The 21,522-nt window shown below is 45.3% G+C and overlaps 1 protein-coding gene across 2 annotated transcripts; it reads right to left on the reverse strand.

Moving 5' to 3' along the window:
• Nucleotides 1-691: 691 nt before the first annotated feature.
• On the reverse strand, nucleotides 692-21,144 carry LOC122418229 (uncharacterized). Of its 2 annotated transcripts, none has more exons than XM_043432337.1 (8): nucleotides 20,916-21,144; nucleotides 20,724-20,828; nucleotides 20,501-20,635; nucleotides 18,631-18,986; nucleotides 18,147-18,173; nucleotides 2,636-4,613; nucleotides 2,449-2,550; nucleotides 692-2,315 (listed from the first exon to the last, which is right to left on the reverse strand). In XM_043432337.1, exon 6 carries the CDS (start codon nucleotides 4,552-4,554, stop codon nucleotides 2,659-2,661), a length of 1,896 nt encoding a protein of 631 aa, XP_043288272.1. In that variant the 5' UTR covers nucleotides 4,555-4,613; nucleotides 18,147-18,173; nucleotides 18,631-18,986; nucleotides 20,501-20,635; nucleotides 20,724-20,828; nucleotides 20,916-21,144; the 3' UTR covers nucleotides 692-2,315; nucleotides 2,449-2,550; nucleotides 2,636-2,658. The 2 variants fall into 2 exon arrangements, with proteins under 2 accessions (XP_043288272.1, XP_043288271.1); XM_043432336.1 differs by having other exon boundaries at nucleotides 18,147-18,176.
• Nucleotides 21,145-21,522: the final 378 nt, after the last annotated feature.

The following is a 21,522-nucleotide window of genomic DNA, read 5'->3' on the forward strand; positions in this document are numbered from 1 at the left end:
AAACGGAAATAGCCCTGTACGTAAATGAATATTCGGAAACTGTTCAATGATGGAGTAAGTCTCCGCGGAAATACACTTCCTTCGGAAACTACCGAAATATTGTGTAATGATTCTTTACTCAAAGAATGCTAACTACATTGGGGGGATGCCTTAGTCTAAAATTCTGAAAAATTCTTTTTGCCCCTTTTTTCTGAAAGTATACACTTTTCAAAACTTGGCCCTAAGAGGATATTTAGTATTTGGAAATTTAACAAACTAATGGTCATTTTAACGGGTCGTGAATTTTTTTGAACTAAAACATTCATAACTGTTTAATAATTTTTCGGTGTATACTTTTCAATAAAGTTTGTTGATTACTTGATAAACATCTCGGTAGTAGCGGTAGAGAAGAAAAACATCTATCATGTTTCATGACTGATGATAATTCACTAAATGGATTTACTTCATTGAAATGAATATGCCAAAGAATGGAGAAATATTTTCCAGTAGAAATGCGCATGATCTGATCACCACTGAAAATCAGAGTGTTGCTGTACAAATATATTACATCCTTGAAACCGGCACAAAATGCAGTGATACTCGGTTAAAATTGGCATGCCATATAGAAGTACAAGAAACAAGTGTTTGACGTAGTGATTACATCATTCATGTCAAGGTTTCCTGAAAGAAGAACGCAAAAAAACTAGAAATATCTTTTTCAATTTTTTTTATTTCACTGCGGAAATGCTTCCGAACTCACTGTAGTATTACAAATCTTTTTTAAATACATTTCAAAGAAAAACAAAACTTTCGTGTACATGAAAAAAGTTATACATCAGAATAAAATATTATATAGAAGCCGTGATAACGGCTTCTCACAAAAATGGCTGTAGATTTAACAAATTAGCAGATATATCAAAATCAGATATGGACATGAAAATCAATCATAGCAAATGAATATCACACTATTTATCTGATAATATTTTCTTTTAGAACTTGGTTTTATTTGAAGTGATAAATCTGCATAAAAACATTGTAATATATCAAAAAGCGTATGATTTTATTAAATGAATATAACTATACGGTATTAAAATGGGTCTCTTCTTTTTGTTTGACGAAGGAATAGAAGAATCATAATCATGACTATGTTGAAGCTTTGTGTTCTCCCCGAAAAAATATTCTTATCGAATAGACTTTCCCGAATCGGAATGTTTAGTTTTGAGCCAAGCGTCTTTTCGTTGGGAGCGACATTGCAGAAAGTTACACTGTAATGACTGCAAAAATCCTTTTAGTCTTATTAATCACATATAGTTTTGAGAATCGGTACTCATAATACTTAACTTACTATAATACTTCGTCTTTTTGTAAAATCAATATCACATTTGCAAGTACTAAAAAAATAGACATTTGTAGCGAGCTTATGTAACATTCTTCTTAAAGCTACGTTTACAAGCGGGATTGCTGTTTTTTCAATTGGACTGTTGAGCCAACTTTGATTGAAGCTGGATAGCATTCTTTGAAACAGTTTTTGGTTTTGTGAAACGCCTTGACCATAAAGATTGACGGCAAAAATGCTCACTTCAAGTACTTTTTGGAACGAATAACGATCATAGCAAATAAATATCACATTGTTTATCTGATAATATTTTCTTATAGAACTTTTTTTTACTTGAATCGATAAATTCGCAGAAAAACATCGTGATATAACAAAAAGCGATGATACTATGAATATAACTAATGAATATGACTATATTTGAATGGGTCTCTTCATTTTATTTGACCGAGGACTAAAATCAAAATATTATCAGGAATTAAAATCATCCCTATGTTGAACCTTTTTGGTCTTAGCAAAAGAGTATTTTTATGAAATATAGTTTCCAGAATTGAAATGCGTAATTTTGATCCAAGCGTTTTTTCGTTGGAAGCGACATTGTTGAGAGTTACACTCTGCTGACTGCAAAAATATTTTCAGTCGGATCAATTCAATATAGTTTTGAGAATTCGTACTAATAATGCCTAGCTTATCGTAATACTTCGTCTTTGTTAAAATTAATATCACATTTGTAAGTATCACAAAACATAGATATCTATATCGAACTCTCATTTATCTTAAAGCCATGTTTAATGGCCGGATTGCTGTTTTCTAATTTGGTTGTGAAGCCAAACTTTAATCGAAGCTGGATGGCGTTCTTTCAAACAGTTGTTGGTTTTTTGAAACGCCTTGATCAAAGTGATTGACGGCAAGGTTCCTGACTCCAAGTACTCATTGAAATGCTTCTGCACTGTCATGATTTCTGTCGGATTCCATCTTTTTTTTGTATTACTACGACGCTTACCTATAAATTTATTTAAAACACTTTGATAATCAGGTTTCTTTGAATTTAATGGCATCAAAGATTATTTTCATTTTGAAGAAACGTTCGAAATATTTTATGCTATCAAAGGTTTGTAAGTATGAAATGTACTTACGAACTGTTGCATGTCGAGCTGATTTGTCATTTTTTTTATTGGATTTCGATTTTCGCTCTTTTACTGCAGATTCAGCTTCAACACATGGAGCATCATCGATATCTGAAAATAGGAAAATATAATTTTTTGCATCTTTTTAAATATTTGTGAATGACTGATAATCAATCAAAGCAGTAATGAAATATACCAGTAGAGTCATCAGAATGTCAGTCATCCTGTTCCGTTCGTGATGTCTGCATTAGCTGTGGTATCCTGACCAGTAGAACAGTCTTGAGATAAATCTGAAGCCGAAATACTACCGCGACCTTGTGCTTTTTCAAGGTACTTCGACAATAATAGAATATCTGATGTTTTTCGCTGCTGGTAGATGCTTGTATGAATATTTGGATCGTGTCCCAAGAAATGCGCAACTTTTTCAGTTTGCTTTTTTTCCAAGTTCATGTTCACACATTTTGTTGCCATATGCTTCCGCAAGTTCGTCCCTCGTAACGATTCTGGGTTACTCGCGCCACATTCTGATGCGAAACGTCTTAATAGTGTAGTTGCGCGCAAAAATGCAAAGCGGTTTTTATCATCGCTTGGGATACCGAACACATATGGATTCTTGGAAGAAACGCCAGCACGTTTAGCGTGTGCCAAAATCAGATCGACGCTTTTTTTCATTCGTTGGTTGAGCAAAACGGGAACCACGCGGTTTAGCTTACCACGAATTTCAACTCGAACATATTTGTTAGCGGCATTTTTACCCTCTGTTGAAAGCTGTTGATATTCTTCATCATCTTCGGTTATTCCTTGGATGTTATTGTAATCCAATTTCATCATTCTTTCAAGTTCGCCCGGACGTTTGCGGTTATAGATCATGATGTAAATTAGAGTTATCTCCGCCAAAACCCGCCATGTTTCATCGGAAAAAGCATTGAGCAATAACTTGTAACTGTCATCCATTTTTGTCGCCAAATATTCTGACAGTTTACGAATATCTGCAGTTTTTGGTAAGACGATTGCTTTTTGTCGTTTCATTTCAACTTGAGACTCAGTTACCGTTTTGTTGACGGTATTCACGAAGCCTTGGTTCATCAGTTTCAGCATATCCTTTGCATTTTTCTTCATAATCTCATCATGATCCTGGATCGATTCTCGTATCAGTACATCGGCGACTTTTCTGAGAGCTATCTGCAAGTTGTACACCACGGCTGGTGTTTTGTATATAGTAGTTGATGGGTCAAGTTGACCCATGATTTCCATAGCTTTGATCAATTGTTTGTAATACTTCGGATCGAACACTGAGGCCATATCTGTGATATTCTTGTCAAGGCCTTTAATCGTGATTAAAAATCGGGAAAGTAACCTTAACTGCGATCGCACCATTGACTCCAGATATTGCCGTTTGTACCGTGTACCCATATCATTACCATAGAGCACGATTAGTTTATCAAATTTCGCTGTGTTACCAATTTCATCTTCAGCCAGCCGAGGCAATATATCACGACGCATTTTTACGGAAGCCTGTTCATGAACTTGGGCAGCGACCCGTTTTGCTTCCAGTAATATTCCCTTAGTTGTTGCCTTTTCATCTCCGCATATATGATGTCGTAAATTATTTTTCGTGTACATTCCCAAGCACTTCGGACAAGGAGCATAGTGATCCCCGCTAGACTTATTTGGGTCTCGAGGTCGCCGAACTGGAACGAGTAACCCGTTCGTATTATTTTTTCTATCAAGGTGCATATAGTTCCCTTTTTTTCTCAACAGTCCAATCAACCGTAATCTTTTCGGATCCTTTGGAGGTAGGGATGCAAATATTTTCACTTTTTCTTCATTTTGATGAACGAACTCCAAATGTCGGGCAATTTTGCTTTGTGGCTTCTTACAATAAAGGCAAACATTTTTTTTGTGATCACCGTTAGGTCCACGTGAAAGTTCTGTTTTCAAAGTGGAAGCTTTGCACGCGGATGTACCCGGAACGCTAAATGGATACTCATCTTCTATCGATGCTTCTTTCGATTTATCAAAATCAATGGACACATCTTCTACTTGCTGGATGGTGGGATTCAATGAACTATTATTCAAGTTTTTATGTTGATTTTCTTCTCCGTCGTCTGACATTTCGTTGAGATCAGACTCCGGATTGTACTCCGAGTCAGACGATTCATTCTCAGTATGAACTGTAACACAATTTTCCCCGCGAGGGTACGATTGGTCCCTTCTCGGCTCACCCGTCTCGTCGGCTCGCACGACTCTCCGGCCACGAGAGTGAATTGGGCGCCAGGTACGAAGTACCGTCGATTACTCGACTTTAATTTTATTCACTCTCTACGATGGTAACGCCAACAGATCACGATACTCAGAGTGCGCGAGAGACACGAGTGACCGAGGACGGTCCGGCTACTCAGCTCAAACTGAGATACAGAAGGTAGAGGGGGGAATCCTTGGGGAAAAGTAGCAATCAGGGACGCAAAATAACATAATCGACACAAGATAGTAATTTGACAAAATATTCACAATTTATTCAACTCCGTGACGACGCGTAGAGTTACAAGAAAGACATTAACATTGAACGCCGTGAACCATCGAGAACAACATAGTCAAATACGAGATTCGGTAAATTTTAATGATCGGACAAAAGTTCAAGCCATATAATACAAGTGACGGGTAGAATCTGGATAATGAAATTAATAGAACTGATCTGTCGCTTCGCATATTCGCACGCCTCATATTCGTTATTCGACACCCACGAATTGAGTGTCCCAGGTAAACGCAGGTAACACGTAACCAGCCGCAAGGGCCGTAGGTAAAGCGCAGGTAAAGTTCATCAGCCGCGAGGGCTGGAGGTACGATTAATCAGCCACGAGGGCTGTAGGTAAAAGGTAACCGGTAACAAGTACCGTAGGTAATGCGCAGGTAAAGTTCATCAGCCGCGAGGGCTGGAGGTACGATTAATCAGTCGCAGGGACTGTAGGTAAAGTTAATCAGTCGCGAGGACTGTAGGTACAATTAACCAGTCGCGAGGACTGTAGGTAAAATTCATCAGTCGCGGAGACTGGAGGTAAAATTAATCAGTCGCGAAGACTGTAGGTAAAGCGTAGGTACGAGGTAAACGGCGGCAAAGGCCGAAGGTAAAGTACTAGTGTGAGAAAATGCGAGCGACAAGGTAATGACGGACTGATAAATAATTTAAGTAATAGTTAACGTAATAAAAGAATAAGGTATCGGAAAACGGTAATACGCTGCACGTCGGTTAAACTACGAGAGAACAATAATACGCGATACAGAAGAAAGGAACGAAATATAATAATAAACGAAGACGCTACTAACCGCCGTATAATCCGTAGCGCGACAACAAGTGCGAGAGAGAAAGCACGAAAACATCGCGCGACCGGGCGCGCTCGCTAGAGCCCTCGGCGCGTGCAAGGAGAGAGAGACAGAGGTACTCGAAATATATTGCGCGTTATATTCAGCGCCTTCACAAAACGAAAAACTCAAAGGATATAATTCTAATAACGACAATTTTACGGAATTGAATGCACGAAATTATTGAACCAACTTGAAGGAATCGATTTGCCTAGTTGAGCGTTACTTTATCAAAATTCGAGACCCGGGAAGTATCGGCCGCAATCTCGCACGATACTTCGACTCGTAAGTCTCTCGAAACGCCATATAAATCTGCACTAGAACTCGGAACTAGATTCCGAAAAGAAAAACATGAAAGCTCAACAAGACAAACGATTCGGGGAGATAAAGAACGGACTTACCGAGGGATCCAACTCGCCGCACAAAAGACAGGCACGATGATTTTCGCCAGAACGCAGACTCGCCAGTATGGTGCTCGGAACTAGACTAATTGTGCGTGCGAGCGGTCCTCGGTGTTCGGCGCTCTCCCCACCACTCGGACCCAGCACCGCAGCGCTCACACGCCGGGCGCGAACTCGCGCTCGGCCTCCCGGCTCGCGTATTCGCGGTAAATTCAAAAGTGAAGCGCGTACGGAAATTACTTTCCGCACCGCTTTTACGCTATTCTTAATTGCACGATGTTCCTCGCTGCTCTCGCCTCTTCCGCCCACGCGAAACGCTCCTCCCGACTAAGTGGCTGTGATCCGAGTGCCTTTCCTCTTGGGGATCCGGCGGGCATCTCTGAAAAGGCAGAGGGGAGGCCTCCCTCATGACTCCAGACGTCATGAAATCACGGTGGGCCCACGACGATAAGCCACCAGGCAATTGCAGCACCTCTCCTCCAGGAAACTCCCCCGAATCCCACCGACCGAGGCGCCGTATTGCACGGACCGTGGCACCCGAATTCACAGCTGTGCGGACGGTGCAACTCTCGGTTGCTACGGCGGGAGAGGCACGGGCGGCGTTCAACGGATGGCCTATGCCAGCGTGTCCTCTCAGCCGTCCGCAGGTCGAGAGTGATGTTCGAAGCTCGAAGACGATGTGAGAAGAGTGCTCCCCGCGGGCGAGATCGGTTTGAACAGCGAGGTAGTGCGGGTGGTATAAATTAGCGATGCGCTCGGTCCATCGTAGCGGAGGCGGGGCCAAACCTCGGAAACTACAGTAGATTTCTGAAATATTGGAATCAAAGTAACCCGCGAAACTGAACTCTTTCTCTCTCTTCCCGACACGGGCCGGGAATAGGTAAAACAAAAGGTAATTGTCGCGCAACAGATAATAGGCGCGAATTCTTAAACTAAAGCTTAACATTACGTAGCGGTGAGTCTCGCTCCGAACAGCGCCCGACGAGTCGAAGTGGCGTCAAAATGGGCCGCAAACCCGGTCCACTGGTCGACACGGTTCGTACGAGTGGCGGGGCAAAATGTCACGTCACAAACCTCCACCCCAGAATTTGCTTGTCTCGGTGATGGATGACCCTCGACGAGGTCGGCGATGGGTGGTGGGCGATGTTGTGCTTCCTTCGGGTGGCTTCTCTCGGTGCACACTCGCACGAACGTGTCTCCCGGCTTCCCGAATGGCCAAGTGCGTTTGATCTGAAACAAAGTTGGGTCCCTCGGCTCGTCCTCCACGGAGCCCAGATTTCAACCGTCCTCCACGCCTTACGCGTGCTCCATCTCCACATTAATTTGGTTCAATACGACAAAGAAAAAGAAGGAACTCAATACGTTCTCGGACTACAGCAGAAGGCTGCCCCGCGAAGCAACACACACTCCACACGAAGTGTCGCGGACGACTCCACGAAGACAGGCTAAGGTGAAATTGGGGTGTGACATGCAATAACAACATTAACTCGATCGTTTTCGAAATTTTTAATAAATCATTCTCAACGTAAGGCGTAAATAAAGGCATGGCACTCTTGGCAGGTAACAGGTTCACGACGTGAAACGCACAAGTAAAGAAGGTAAAACAAAATCACAAGGTAACTTAATTAGAGCCCGAGGGCTCAGTCTATAAGACTGTAATAACGTCGCTAGGAAAACAAAACAAAAGGAAACAAAAAGAAAACTGACTCCGCCTGCCAAAGAACTGGAAAAGAACTATCTGAACAACTTTCAGAAAAGGAAAGAAAAGGAAAAAAAAATATGTAGAATGATTGGGCGCAGGTTCGAGTGACGCGGTTAGGTGCTGAAACGCTGGTTGGGGGGTAATGTCGTGGTGCGGGGAGTGAGGTAACAGGTCAACGACGCTAGGTAGTGGCGACAGGTACTGAGGTAAGACGCGTCGGAGGGACATGCGAAGCTGTGGAATGTAAAGCTCACTAGAAAGAACATTTAAGCACAGAGCAAACAAGCGGGCAGGCTGGCGACAAAGGTAGGTCCGGGAGTGTGAAGAATGAAGCGAAGTGAGGACGCAAAAAGTTGGGGTGTGTCAATGCTATTGAGGCACTGGCTCGGTCAATTCACGTAGGGCTTGAGGTCCTGCACGTGAATTTTCCCACTCCAGGTCCCTTCCAAATTCGACAGTTCCATGACCACCGGAGAAATTTTCCTCCGAATGATAAAGGGGCCATGGAATTTGGTGGCTAGTTTAGCGGCCACGTGTTGAGTCGCCGATGACAAGACATGTTGCTTTTTTAACACTAAGTCGTCTACCCGATAATCGCGATCGCGGTGTTTGCGATTGTAATAAAGAGCTTGTCGTTCCTGAGCCTCGGTAATCGCGATTCGGGCGAGTCGGCGCACAGTTTCCAATTGTTTCATGCGTTCTACCCAGGATTGGGGTGTGTGAGATTCGGTCCCCGGCCTTTCCGGGAGTAGACGATGCGGGGGCTTCGGTTCGCGCCCGTAATTCAAGTAGGCCGGGCTCGCCTGAATGGACGTATGATAAGCGGTATTATACGCGAAACGGAGGGCAGGTAAGTGTACGTCCCACTCGCGATGGTCCGGACCGAGGTATGAAACTATCATACTCTTGATGACTCTATTAACCCGTTCGACGGGATTTGCCTGGGGGTGATACGGGGCGATAGTCTGGTGTCGGACGCCTAGCCGTTCGGTTAGCGCTCGGATATTGCGGTTGACGAATTCGGTTCCGTTATCTGTGAGGGAAATGCGAGGATGACCCCAGCGACACGCGATTTCGTTTTCGACAGCCTCCGCGATTTTCTTACCGGTAGCTTTCCGGAGGGGGATTATTTCGATCCATTTCGTGAACAAATCCTGGAGAACGAGGACGTAGGTAAAACCGCTTTTACTGGTAGGTAAGGGGCCCATGACATCTCCGGCAACTATATCCCACGGTTGCTCTAGAATTCGTTTTCCCATAAGACCGACGGGAGTGGCTTGCTCTACCTTACACCGCTGGCACACGGCGCACCTACGAACGTACTTGACAACATCGCGGAACATATTCGGCCAGTAATACCGAAGACTGAGACGGTGGAATGTCTTTTCAACGCCCAGGTGACCGGCTTGCGGAACATCGTGGGAGTTGAACAACGCTTGTTGCCGACGTTCGAACGGTAATACGAGTTTCCGCGCCTCCAAGTCAACGACCTCGAGGGCCGGAAATCGTGGGGGACGATGGTGGTAAAGGCGATCGTCCTCGCAACGCCAATCAGGATATTGGTCCGGCGCTCTGCGGACGGCGCGGAATTTGCGGTTGTACCACCGGTCTTGACTTTCGGGGGGAGGTAGAAGCAGGGCACACGAATCCTCGGGGATGCGGGAAAGGGCGTCAGGCACATGATGCAACGCACCTTTCCGATGAATAATCTGGTAGTTATACTCCTGGAGCTCCAGGGCCCAGCGTCCTAAACGACCGGAGGGATTTTTGAGATTATGCAACCACCGTAGGTTGGAGTGGTCGGTTATCACGGTGAAATAATAACCTTCCAGGTAGCAGCGGAATTTCCGTACCGCCCAAATAACGGCGAGGCATTCTTGTTCGGTGGTCGTATAATTTCTTTCGGCGGCGATCAGCGCGCGACTCGCATAGGCGATTACGTGCTCCACGCCGTCGACGGTCTGTGTTAAGACGGCGCCCAAGCCTACGCTACTGGCGTCGGTTTGCAGGACGAAAGGTAACTCAAAATCGGGGCAACTTAAGGTAGGTGAGGTAGATAGACGCTCGCGAATCTCTCGGAAGGCTCCGCGCTGAGGGGCTTCCCAGGACCAGGTGGCTGTCTTCTTCAATAGAGAAGTGAGCGGGTTGGCTAGCGTCGCGAAAGCCGGGATGAATCGACGATACCACGATGCCATGCCGAGAAAACGACGAAGTTGTTTGATATTTCGCGGCGCCGGATAATTGAGTACGGGCGCGACTTTCTCCGGGTCGATTTGTAGACCGTCGCGATTCACTAAGAAGCCAAGGTATTTCACTTCCGACCGACAGAACTCGCTTTTATCGGGGTTGATGGTTAAACCCGCATTTCGAATTTTGGTCAACACGCGGCGTAGCCATTCAAGGTGTTCTTCGAAAGTGGCAGTCACGATAATTATGTCGTCGAGGTAGACATAAACGTGGGGTTGCATTTCAGGACCGATAAGGCGATCGAGCAACCGTTGGAATGTGGCCGGCGCGTTGGTTAATCCAAACGGCATGCGACGAAATTGGAACAAACCCATTCCCGGGATGGTAAAAGCTGTGATTTCGCGACTTTTCTCTGCTAGCGGGATTTGAAAATACGCCTGGCTGAGGTCGAGGGTGGTAATATAATTTGCTTGCCGCAGCCGATCTAAAATGCTATTCATCAAGGGTATCGGGTACGCGTCCTTTTTAGTCACTTCGTTGACCTTTCGAAAGTCAAGACAGAATCGCAACTTCCCGTTGGGCTTTTTGACCATGACTATGGGGCTAGACCAATCACTGACGGACGGTTCTATAATTTCGTCCGCGAGCATCTCTCGAACCGCCTCGTGAATCGCCTTCTCGATGGCTGGTGAGACGGCGTAGTAACGCTGTTTGATCGCGGTATGCCCTCCCACGTCAATGTGGTGTTCTGTCAGAGAAGTGCAGCCTGGTTTTTCGGGGGGTTTTGGTATTTCCTGGCTCACGAGAGTTTTTAGGGTAGTGTCTTGGTCGGGTGTGAGAATCTGTAGCCCGCCGCAAAGGTAATGGACTGTAGATGGGCTCATCTGGGCTTCGAAGGAATGTACGCGTTGAGGCTCGAACCAACTGAACCATTTTCCGCTCGCGAAGTCGACAACCCAGTGGGCCGCGCGCATGAAGTCGAGGCCCAAGATACAAGGTAACACCAATACAGGTAACAGGTACGCGGTCAAACGGAAGGGCCGACCGTTTAGATAAATGACGGGGTTGACGACCTCACTCGCAATGGCTTTTTGACCGCCAGCCATCTCTACACCGCGAGGGCGGCAGCGCTCCCTCGGGATGCCCAGGTTGTCGACCCATTGGATCGCGAGGGGGCCGAAAAACGTGCGACTTGAACCGGAATCGAATAGTGCTCTCACCGGGTGGCCTTGGAGAGTGAACGTCACGAAAAACGCGGTGGGGCTTTCTTCCGTTTGGACGGTCCCGCACCGGATAGTTTCGGCGTCCCGTGGCGAGGTATTAGGTAAAACGGGAGGCAACGCGTCCTTCGAATGCGAGGAGGTACGGGGTAATTCGCGAGGTAGCGCGTCATTCGAATGCGAGGAGGTACGAGGTAAGTCGCGAGACGCGGCAGGTAATTCGCGAGATGGCTCGTCATCCGAATGCGAGAAGGTACAAGGTAACTCGCGAGACGCGGCAGGTAATTCGCGAGATGGCTCATCATCCGAATGCAAGAAGGTACAAGGTAATTCGCGAGACGCAGCAGGTAATTCGCGAGGTGGCTCGTCATTCGAATGCGAGGAGGTACAAGGTAATTCGCGAGATGGCTCGTCATTCGAATGCGAGGAGGTACAAGGTAACTCGCGAGACGCAGCAGGTGTTTCGCGAGGTAAACTGACGATTTCGGCGGGTTCCACTAAAATATGTCCCGGACCCGCCTTCAGCGGTTTCCCGCACACGAGCATTCGGTTGATTTTTGGCCTCGGCGCCCGCAGCGGTAACAAAATACGACTCGAGCTTCTCCGCATGCATTAAACCGGTGTCCGGGTTTTCCGCAATTCCAGCAAGTAGGTGGTCGCGGTTGGGCTGCGGCGTTGCTCGGGGCAGGGTTGTTTCCGCCAGGAGAAGGCATCGCATCGAGGAACGGGTTTAATGAACGTAGTGGTTTCGCGGTAGCGTTGAGTTTCGGCGCGGTTCCGGTAGTCGCGTTGGATACTGTCTTACGTCGTCTTCGGGGAGGATTCGGGGCTTGTTGCGCGGCGTTTACGCTCTCGAGAACTGGGGTCGAGTCCGAGTCGTTTGACTCGTTCGATTCGGGGGGCCCTTCGGCAGACGTTTCGTTCCCGCCGTCTAGCTCTGGCCACGTTTCTACCGCCGCGAATAATTTGCGGCCGGGGTTGTTGGCGAAGGTTTTAGAGCCGCGATAGGCCAGTTCCGGACACAAAGACTGGTTCGGAGCTGGTGGGGCGCGATAGGTGCGCGAGACGGCAAAACTTTTCTCTACCCGGACGGCGATATGCTCGAACGAATCGAAGTCAAACAGATCGTCCCGGTGGATGGCTATATGGAGTCGCGGAATCAAATTACGGTGCGCGTACTGGACCTGCTCTGACTCGCTCCAGGGAGGTTGGAGACGATTAAATAATCCCCGAAGGCATGTTAAATAGTCCGCGACCGGCTCGTCTAATCCTTGGGTCCTACGCATAATTTCTTCCCGAAGCGCATATTGGTAGTCGGGGTCCCCGAAACGCAAACGACAAGCGGACGCGAATTCCGCCCAGGTATTCCAGCGATCGTGGTCGTTTCGGAACCACTGAAGGGCGACCCCATTTAGGAAGAAGGGAATGCAGCGGATTAAATCGGTGTCTGATACCGGTACGAGTGCGCGGCCCTCCGAGATACGCGTGAGAAAAGTGTCGACATCTTCCCCCCGTTTCCCAGAGAAAGAGATGTTCCATTTTCTCATCAGGTGTAATACCGCGGATGGGGAGATCGGTGCGCGCGAGTGAGGATACTCCGTAGTTAAACGCGGAGGTGGCTCATATACTGACCTGGGTTCGTTAACCGTTGGGGTGGCATAATGGGGAGGAGGTCCTCGTCCGCCTTGGAACTGTTCACTGGTACCCGTTCGTGGATCGTGGCCAGGGTGGATTCCGGGCTGGTTCGGGCCTCTAGAGCGATCGGTGCGTGGGCGGGCGCCCGTTGGCGTGGGTGGCGTATTCGTGGGAAGTCCCGTCCACGGTTGATGGTTTAGGGGGCCGGGACCGAGATTCGGGCCGTGGTGGAGTAACCTCGACCAGATCTCCGGGTGGCCGGGTTGTTTCGGCCCGCGTGGAGGTTCGAACGGTCCACCACTCGCTCCCATGGCCGTCATGACCGGCCCTTGGAAACTGCCCGTGATTCGGGTGGTGTCCCCGGGCCAGGCATAGGACAAGCTCGATCCGTCCTCGGGTGGCAAGGTATGCCCCATACCGGAGTCATATCCAGCCGCGCCGCAGACGGGCGGGGCGTCACGTACACGCGGGTCGACCTCGAATGTCCCCTTTTCGCCCCCCTCAGCGCCCACTGGCGGAGGAGACGAAGTACGTTGTGGGCCCTCACCGAATTTCGGTGAACCGTCCCGGTTCCCTTCTGGCATGATGGCACGCAACCGGGTGTACGCGGTACGAAACGGCTAAGCGCGAGTCGGAACGACGCAACGATTTTCGACGCGGATCGGTTCCGGGTCGGATACGAAGGAAACTGAGACTGCGCGAGCTCGTGAAACCTCCAGGTAATCAAGTCACAAAACGAAAGGTATTTCCGCCACAGATAACGGGACCAATAGATCTCCCGAGATACACCGCGTCGCGAGTTCGCGAATTCGAGTTTGCGCCGCAGGATCGACCGATTAAATGAGGCAAATAACGGAAGAGCAAGGTAAGAGTTTGACTTCGAAAGGTAATAGGCGCGGGGTTGAATCCGAAGGTAACTCGAATTTGGACGAATCCAGATTCGGCAGGTAATAGGTAAGGATTCAACTCCGCGAGGTAACTGGTAAGAATTTGAATCCGATGAACAGGTAAGGATTCAAATTCCTAAGGTAATAGCTACGAAATCAAACTCGTCGGGTTGGAGAAACCCGAAGCAACAGCAAATTAAAGACGAAGTAGTGGCGGCGGAAAGCGACGCGTAATTCGTCAGGTACAAGGTAAACAGACCTTATAGGGGCGGGGCTTGCTCGAATTCCCGGTACTTCCGTCAAAGGCCAAACCAACAGACTCGTGAAAAGGAGTCACGGCTCAACTCGGACGGCAATGCGCGGTACGTTAGAGCCAAGGTAAATTAAATGTTCCGAAATAAATACCGGAGCGCGAAAGATAAGTCGATTATTCGAAATGCGGTTAATAATACGGGTACACGGGTTAACGATCGGGATCGATTAGCGATTGAACCGTTCACTGACGCGGATACTCGGAGAATGGCCCTTGTCGGCTGAGTCGACTAGGTGGCTCCCCCCTCGCTCGGTGTCGGTGATAGGTGGGGGATAATCCGTGAACCGTCCGATTTCCAAAAAAAATTATTTTTCGCAATTCGAAGCGGTCGACGTAAATACTGGATTAACGTTTTTGCGAGAAATGACGGATTATCGCGATAATATCCCGTTACTGACACAGCTCACGCGTGGATGAGTTTGAGTCCTCTAAACGGAACAATAGAGGCACTGTTTACATGGTTGGGTGGGGCTAACTGCCAATCTCGTACGGTTAGGCGGTACGAATTCTTGGTATTGGGCTTATGCCCTCGTGCGAGATGCTTATGTTGACTTTCAGGGGGGCTAACTGCCAACAACGTAGGCTTCTACACTACGCATTAGAAACGTTGGTCTTATGCCCTCTTACGCGAGGCGACAGTACGGGGCAACCGGTCGAGTCAAATTCAAAACAATTCGACCAAGCCAATATGTTCACCGATGACACAAGGGATTAGGAGAGGTAAATGATGTAGCACACAAGCACAAGAAATAAGCAGAATTTCTTACAACTAAGAAACACGATATTTAAACATAGCACAGGTTAAGCGGCACAATAGAGGTACTGAGGCAGAAGCGTTGAGAGAACAAAAAATGTAAATAAGGCGAGAAGTTAATACGGCTGGTAGCGTACCAGGTAAACACAAAGTGCGTACAAAAGAAATCGAGATAATATTTCGTCAGAAAAATATATCGTAGTCATACGAGAGGTAAAAGAGAAAAACAAATTTTATTTGGTCACACCACAATAAGAACGCCTCTGTTCTCGGGAGTGTCCGCTAAACACAATAATACGAAATATTCCGAGAAGTCAGAATAAGAAACAAAAGATCAAAATCTCTCAAGATCTCCCAGCACGTCGAGGTCTCTCTATCGCCAAAAAAAAAAAAAAATGTTTCCAAACGCAACGCCAAAATAGATCGAAATTTCTCGACGCGGGCTAAACGGATCCACGGCGTAATGGTTACCGAAAAATATATCGCAGCGAAAAACGCGAAACACGAAATACGGAATCAAAACTCAACATTACAACATTCTGGATTCTAATAAATTACTACTTTTCGGGCCCCACGTTGGGCGCCATTTGTAACACAATTTTCCCCGCGAGGGTACGATTGGTCCCTTCTCGGCCCACCCGTCTCGTCGGCTCGCACGACTCTCCGGCCACGAGAGTGAATTGGGCGCCAGGTACGAAGTACCGTCGATTACTCGACTTTAATTTTATTCACTCTCTACGATGGTAACGCCAACAGATCACGATACTCAGAGTGCGCGAGAGACACGAGTGACCGAGGACGGTCCGGCTACTCAGCTCAAACTGAGATACAGAAGGTAGAGGGGGGAATCCTTGGGGAAAAGTAGCAATCAGGGACGCAAAATAACATAATCGACACAAGATAGTAATTTGACAAAATATTCACAATTTATTCAACTCCGTGACGACGCGTAGAGTTACAAGAAAGACATTAACATTGAACGCCGTGAACCATCGAGAACAACATAGTCAAATACGAGATTCGGTAAATTTTAATGATCGGACAAAAGTTCAAGCCATATAATACAAGTGACGGGTAGAATCTGGATAATGAAATTAATAGAACTGATCTGTCGCTTCGCATATTCGCACGCCTCATATTCGTTATTCGACACCCACGAATTGAGTGTCCCAGGTAAACGCAGGTAACACGTAACCAGCCGCAAGGGCCGTAGGTAAAGCGCAGGTAAAGTTCATCAGCCGCGAGGGCTGGAGGTACGATTAATCAGCCACGAGGGCTGTAGGTAAAAGGTAACCGGTAACAAGTACCGTAGGTAATGCGCAGGTAAAGTTCATCAGCCGCGAGGGCTGGAGGTACGATTAATCAGTCGCAGGGACTGTAGGTAAAGTTAATCAGTCGCGAGGACTGTAGGTACAATTAACCAGTCGCGAGGACTGTAGGTAAAATTCATCAGTCGCGGAGACTGGAGGTAAAATTAATCAGTCGCGAAGACTGTAGGTAAAGCGTAGGTACGAGGTAAACGGCGGCAAAGGCCGAAGGTAAAGTACTAGTGTGAGAAAATGCGAGCGACAAGGTAATGACGGACTGATAAATAATTTAAGTAATAGTTAACGTAATAAAAGAATAAGGTATCGGAAAACGGTAATACGCTGCACGTCGGTTAAACTACGAGAGAACAATAATACGCGATACAGAAGAAAGGAACGAAATATAATAATAAACGAAGACGCTACTAACCGCCGTATAATCCGTAGCGCGACAACAAGTGCGAGAGAGAAAGCACGAAAACATCGCGCGACCGGGCGCGCTCGCTAGAGCCCTCGGCGCGTGCAAGGAGAGAGAGACAGAGGTACTCGAAATATATTGCGCGTTATATTCAGCGCCTTCACAAAACGAAAAACTCAAAGGATATAATTCTAATAACGACAATTTTACGGAATTGAATGCACGAAATTATTGAACCAACTTGAAGGAATCGATTTGCCTAGTTGAGCGTTACTTTATCAAAATTCGAGACCCGGGAAGTATCGGCCGCAATCTCGCACGATACTTCGACTCGTAAGTCTCTCGAAACGCCATATAAATCTGAACTAAAACTCGGACCTAGATTCCGAAAAGAAAAACATGAAAGCTCAACAAGACAAACGATTCGGGGAGATAAAGAACGGACTTACCGAGGGATCCAACTCGCCGCACAAAAGACAGGCACGATGATTTTCGCCAGAACGCAGACTCGCCAGTATGGTGCTCGGAACTAGACTAATTGTGCGTGCGAGCGGTCCTCGGTGTTCGGCGCTCTCCCCACCACTCGGACCCAGCACCGCAGCGCTCACACGCCGGGCGCGAACTCGCGCTCGGCCTCCCGGCTCGCGTATTCGCGGTAAATTCAAAAGTGAAGCGCGTACGGAAATTACTTTCCGCACCGCTTTTACGCTATTCTTAATTGCACGATGTTCCTCGCTGCTCTCGCCTCTTCCGCCCACGCGAAACGCTCCTCCCGACTAAGTGGCTGTGATCCGAGTGCCTTTCCTCTTGGGGATCCGGCGGGCATCTCTGAAAAGGCAGAGGGGAGGCCTCCCTCATGACTCCAGACGTCATGAAATCACGGTGGGCCCACGACGATAAGCCACCAGGCAATTGCAGCACCTCTCCTCCAGGAAACTCCCCCGAATCCCACCGACCGAGGCGCCGTATTGCACGGACCGTGGCACCCAAATTCACAGCTGTGCGGACGGTGCAACTCTCGGTTGCTACGGCGGGAGAGGCACGGGCGGCGTTCAACGGATGGCCTATGCCAGCGTGTCCTCTCAGCCGTCCGCAGGTCGAGAATGATGTTCGAAGCTCGAAGAGGATGTGAGAAGAGTGCTCCCCGCGGGCGAGATCGGTTTGAACAGCGAGGTAGTGCGGGTGGTATAAATTAGCGATGCGCTCGGTCCATCGTAGCGGAGGCGGGGCCAAACCTCGGAAACTACAGTAGATTTCTGAAATATTGGAATCAAAGTAACCCGCGAAACTGAACTCTTTCTCTCTCTTCCCGACACGGGCCGGGAATAGGTAAAACAAAAGGTAATTGTCGCGCAACAGATAATAGGCGCGAATTCTTAAACTAAAGCTTAACATTACGTAGCGGTGAGTCTCGCTCCGAACAGCGCCCGACGAGTCGAAGTGGCGTCAAAATGGGCCGCAAACCCGGTCCACTGGTCGAAACGGTTCGTACGAGTGGCGGGGCAAAATGTCACGTCACAGAACATTTTCATTTTGATTTCGTTGATCACCTGCTGAAAATTTAAAAAAAAGCATTCATTAATATGTCATACATGTACCATTTAACATCTAAACAACATTTATTATATTTGAGATGTATCATCAAGACTCAACTCGAAGACAAAAAACATTAACAACACTTCTTTTCGTTGAGATATATCATCAAGACTTAATTCGACTGAAAAAAAACATTAACAATACTTCTTTTCTTTGAGATATATCATCAGGACTTAATTCGACAGAGAAAAAAACATTAAATTATCATTCTCGAACTGGAGCGAAAAAATTGATGTGGCGATAATATATATTGTTAACAAAAATTTGAAATCATCAATTCGCAATTATAAAAGCGATACACATGAACAAAGAAACGGGGAGAATGATACGATCTGTTACAATAAGCAGCCTTCTTTCATGCTTAATCGTTGAAGCTTTGTAATTAAGTTGATTTTTATCAACGTATATTACCTTTTCGGTCTTAGAGGGGCTCCTTTTGCCATTATCAAATTCATTCTTTTCTGACAATCGATATTTTAGTTTTTTGCGCTGTATCTGAAACTCATATTAGTATTCCCCTAACTTACCTGTACTACCTGAAACATTTTGTTCACTTTCACGAGCATTTTGTTCGCTTTCATCAGCGTTTTGTTCGCTTTCACAATCGTATTGTTCGCTTTCATCAGCGTTTTGTGAGCTTTCACAATCGTTTTGTAGACTTTCATAAGCGTTTGGTTCACTTTCATAAGCGTACTCAGGTGAATCACATGGCTGCAACTCATCCGCTTCATTAAAACCCAGTTGGTCGTTGATAAAAGTATCTATTCCTGTTCAAAAATAGAAAAATTCAATTCGTCAGAACAAAAATCGTTTGAAAACAGTACCCCGTCAAAAAACATTAAAAGAAAACATGACACAACATTTTCGGAAGAAGAAACGTAGAAGGATATACTCAATATCGCTACGGAAGAAGAAGCAAGAGGACGCTCCATTGGAGTTTGTTTCGGGAAACTCTGGATTGACGATATAGCGTACGTGTGAAAAATAGGAGATGGATTGAGAGAGAATTTTCGCGTCACAAAAAGAAACATCATAAAATACAAACGTCAAATAGCAATAACGACAGTAAACTACATTATGATAGCCGTAAAGAAACAATGAAACATAACGAAGCAAACAATGAAAATCATGCAAAAGATAACCCGATGAATGATACAATATCACGTTACTTAGACATTACTAATCCGACAAAAGAAATGTGGGAAAACACCGCAATAATATGCATAAATAAAACATGGTGTACATGATAAACCGAGACTGGCAAAGTTAACGGATAATTATGCAATAAAATTCAGAGTAAAGCTGTCCGAGATCATGGGACAGATAGGGAAAACGACGGCTTGTGTATCCTAGTGAACAGAAATGGAATATCAACATTTACAATTTTAGGCACAAGAGAACATATGCTATGGCTAGAAAAGTATACAATAAACATTAGTTTAAGAAAAAAATAGAAAACACATGGTCTACAAATACAAAAAGATCTTTCTATGGCAAAAGACGGAAAACGATGTTGCATGTGGAGGAATTCTTCGAAATAAGACCGATCTGCTTTCCAAAGATAGCATTTGCTCAATTGATAACTCAAGATTTTACTGATATCGACATGAGTAATTATATTTAATTGGTTCAAGATAATTATGAATTAACTTAAGTAACTGGTATTCAAAGTAATAAAGTATTTAATTGGTTTAAGTTAATTATACAAATTGGAAAACCTGAGGAATGTTTTAAAGAAAATTGGATCAATGGATATATTAAATGACATCTCAATGAATAACATTTTAGAGAAATTGAAAAAGTTACTGAATATTGCATAAAGGAAAACCAACTCAGATCCGGTGTAATAAGAATGCTACTGTCTGCATATAGGGCGTTTTATGCGCATATATAGCGGATGTCTTATACACAATATACAATAAGTTACAACCAAAATCTGTGGAACATTTTCTAAATGGATGCCCAATATACGCTGTAATCAGAACACAATATCTCCCTACGGCAAATACTCTAATAGCTTTGAATATGTGCGAAAGACGAGCATGTAACTCAGCACACTAGATAATAGGGCATGCAAACTAAAAGCGTTCATGCTCAGAATGCAAATAATTAAAATAAATATTATATATCTACCAGTGTAATATAAACATATTGAACTAAAAAACTAGATATAACAAAAAAGAAACTAAGAGTAATATATATTGAACTGAACGTATCCATCATACACATAACAGAACGAAAATACTGTTACTAATAATGCATTCCGACCATTGAAACTCACTAACATTCCCAAGAAAATCATTTTCAATTTCATTGTTCTTTGACGTCAAATCAAAAATCATTGGACATGGATCCATCGCATCCTCTCCGGTGGCCACTGGTTCCCCATTCGACCTAGCCTTATTTGTATTAGAGTCTAAACATATAATAAAAAACGTGAAATTTATATGGAAAAGCCCAACATATTTAGCCTTTTATAAATATACGAAATATTAAATGGTAACCTTCATTATTGACACGCTGAGGAATGATTTGAGTAGGTGATAGTTCCAATGATGGACGACTTGATACCAGGTTATTGCGGAGCTCTACGAGAACTTCTCGTTTTGCTAGAACAAAAAATAATAAAGAAAGTCCAGTTCTTTTGCAATCAACGAATTAATAAATAATAATAAATTGGAGATTTGTGTACTTACCGTGGAAGCAAATCAATTTCGTCATGAGGGATTTTTTTTTTATTTCGTAGGTTAAGCCACTGTGATGCGTGAGGAGTGTGGTTTTCTGCACATAATAGACGTCATCTGATCCCAACAATAACGCATATTTGGGCATTATAACCAAATCGATTAATACTTATAATATAATAATGAAAATGAAACTGATATGAAAAAACGATATATCAGAAACCACGTGTAAATGCGGACACCGGGTACAGGAGACTGACTGAGCAGAAACGAAACCGCCAAATTCATAGAACCATGTAAACAATACCTCCGTGAAGTTAGCCCCCAAAACCATTTATAATAAGAAATTTTATTTCAAAAGTACGGATTTGACTATTGAATAGAAAATAAGTGATTCAGAAGTTGTTCATGGAAAGTTCATGGAAAGAAAAGGTAATTTCCGGTATGTTAATTCTTTTTACTAGTGACTTTTGAAGAACAGTTGCATGAAAAGGTGGTTTCCAGGACGAACTACCTATTCAAAATATTGTTCGTTCATGCAGCTACGATGGCTCCGTTTACACTGCATTTTTGGAACAAACGAAATAAAAGTACTGGGTAAACAAACGTACATTGGATG

This window comes from Venturia canescens, chromosome 11 (assembly GCF_019457755.1).
Source record: "Venturia canescens isolate UGA chromosome 11, ASM1945775v1, whole genome shotgun sequence".
Taxonomy (NCBI): domain Eukaryota; kingdom Metazoa; phylum Arthropoda; class Insecta; order Hymenoptera; family Ichneumonidae; genus Venturia; species Venturia canescens.

Coding starts and splice junctions, on each gene's coding strand:
- LOC122418229 (XM_043432337.1), bottom strand. CDS start 4,554: ATGTCAGACGACGGAGAAGAAAATCAACATAAAAACTTGAATAATAGT.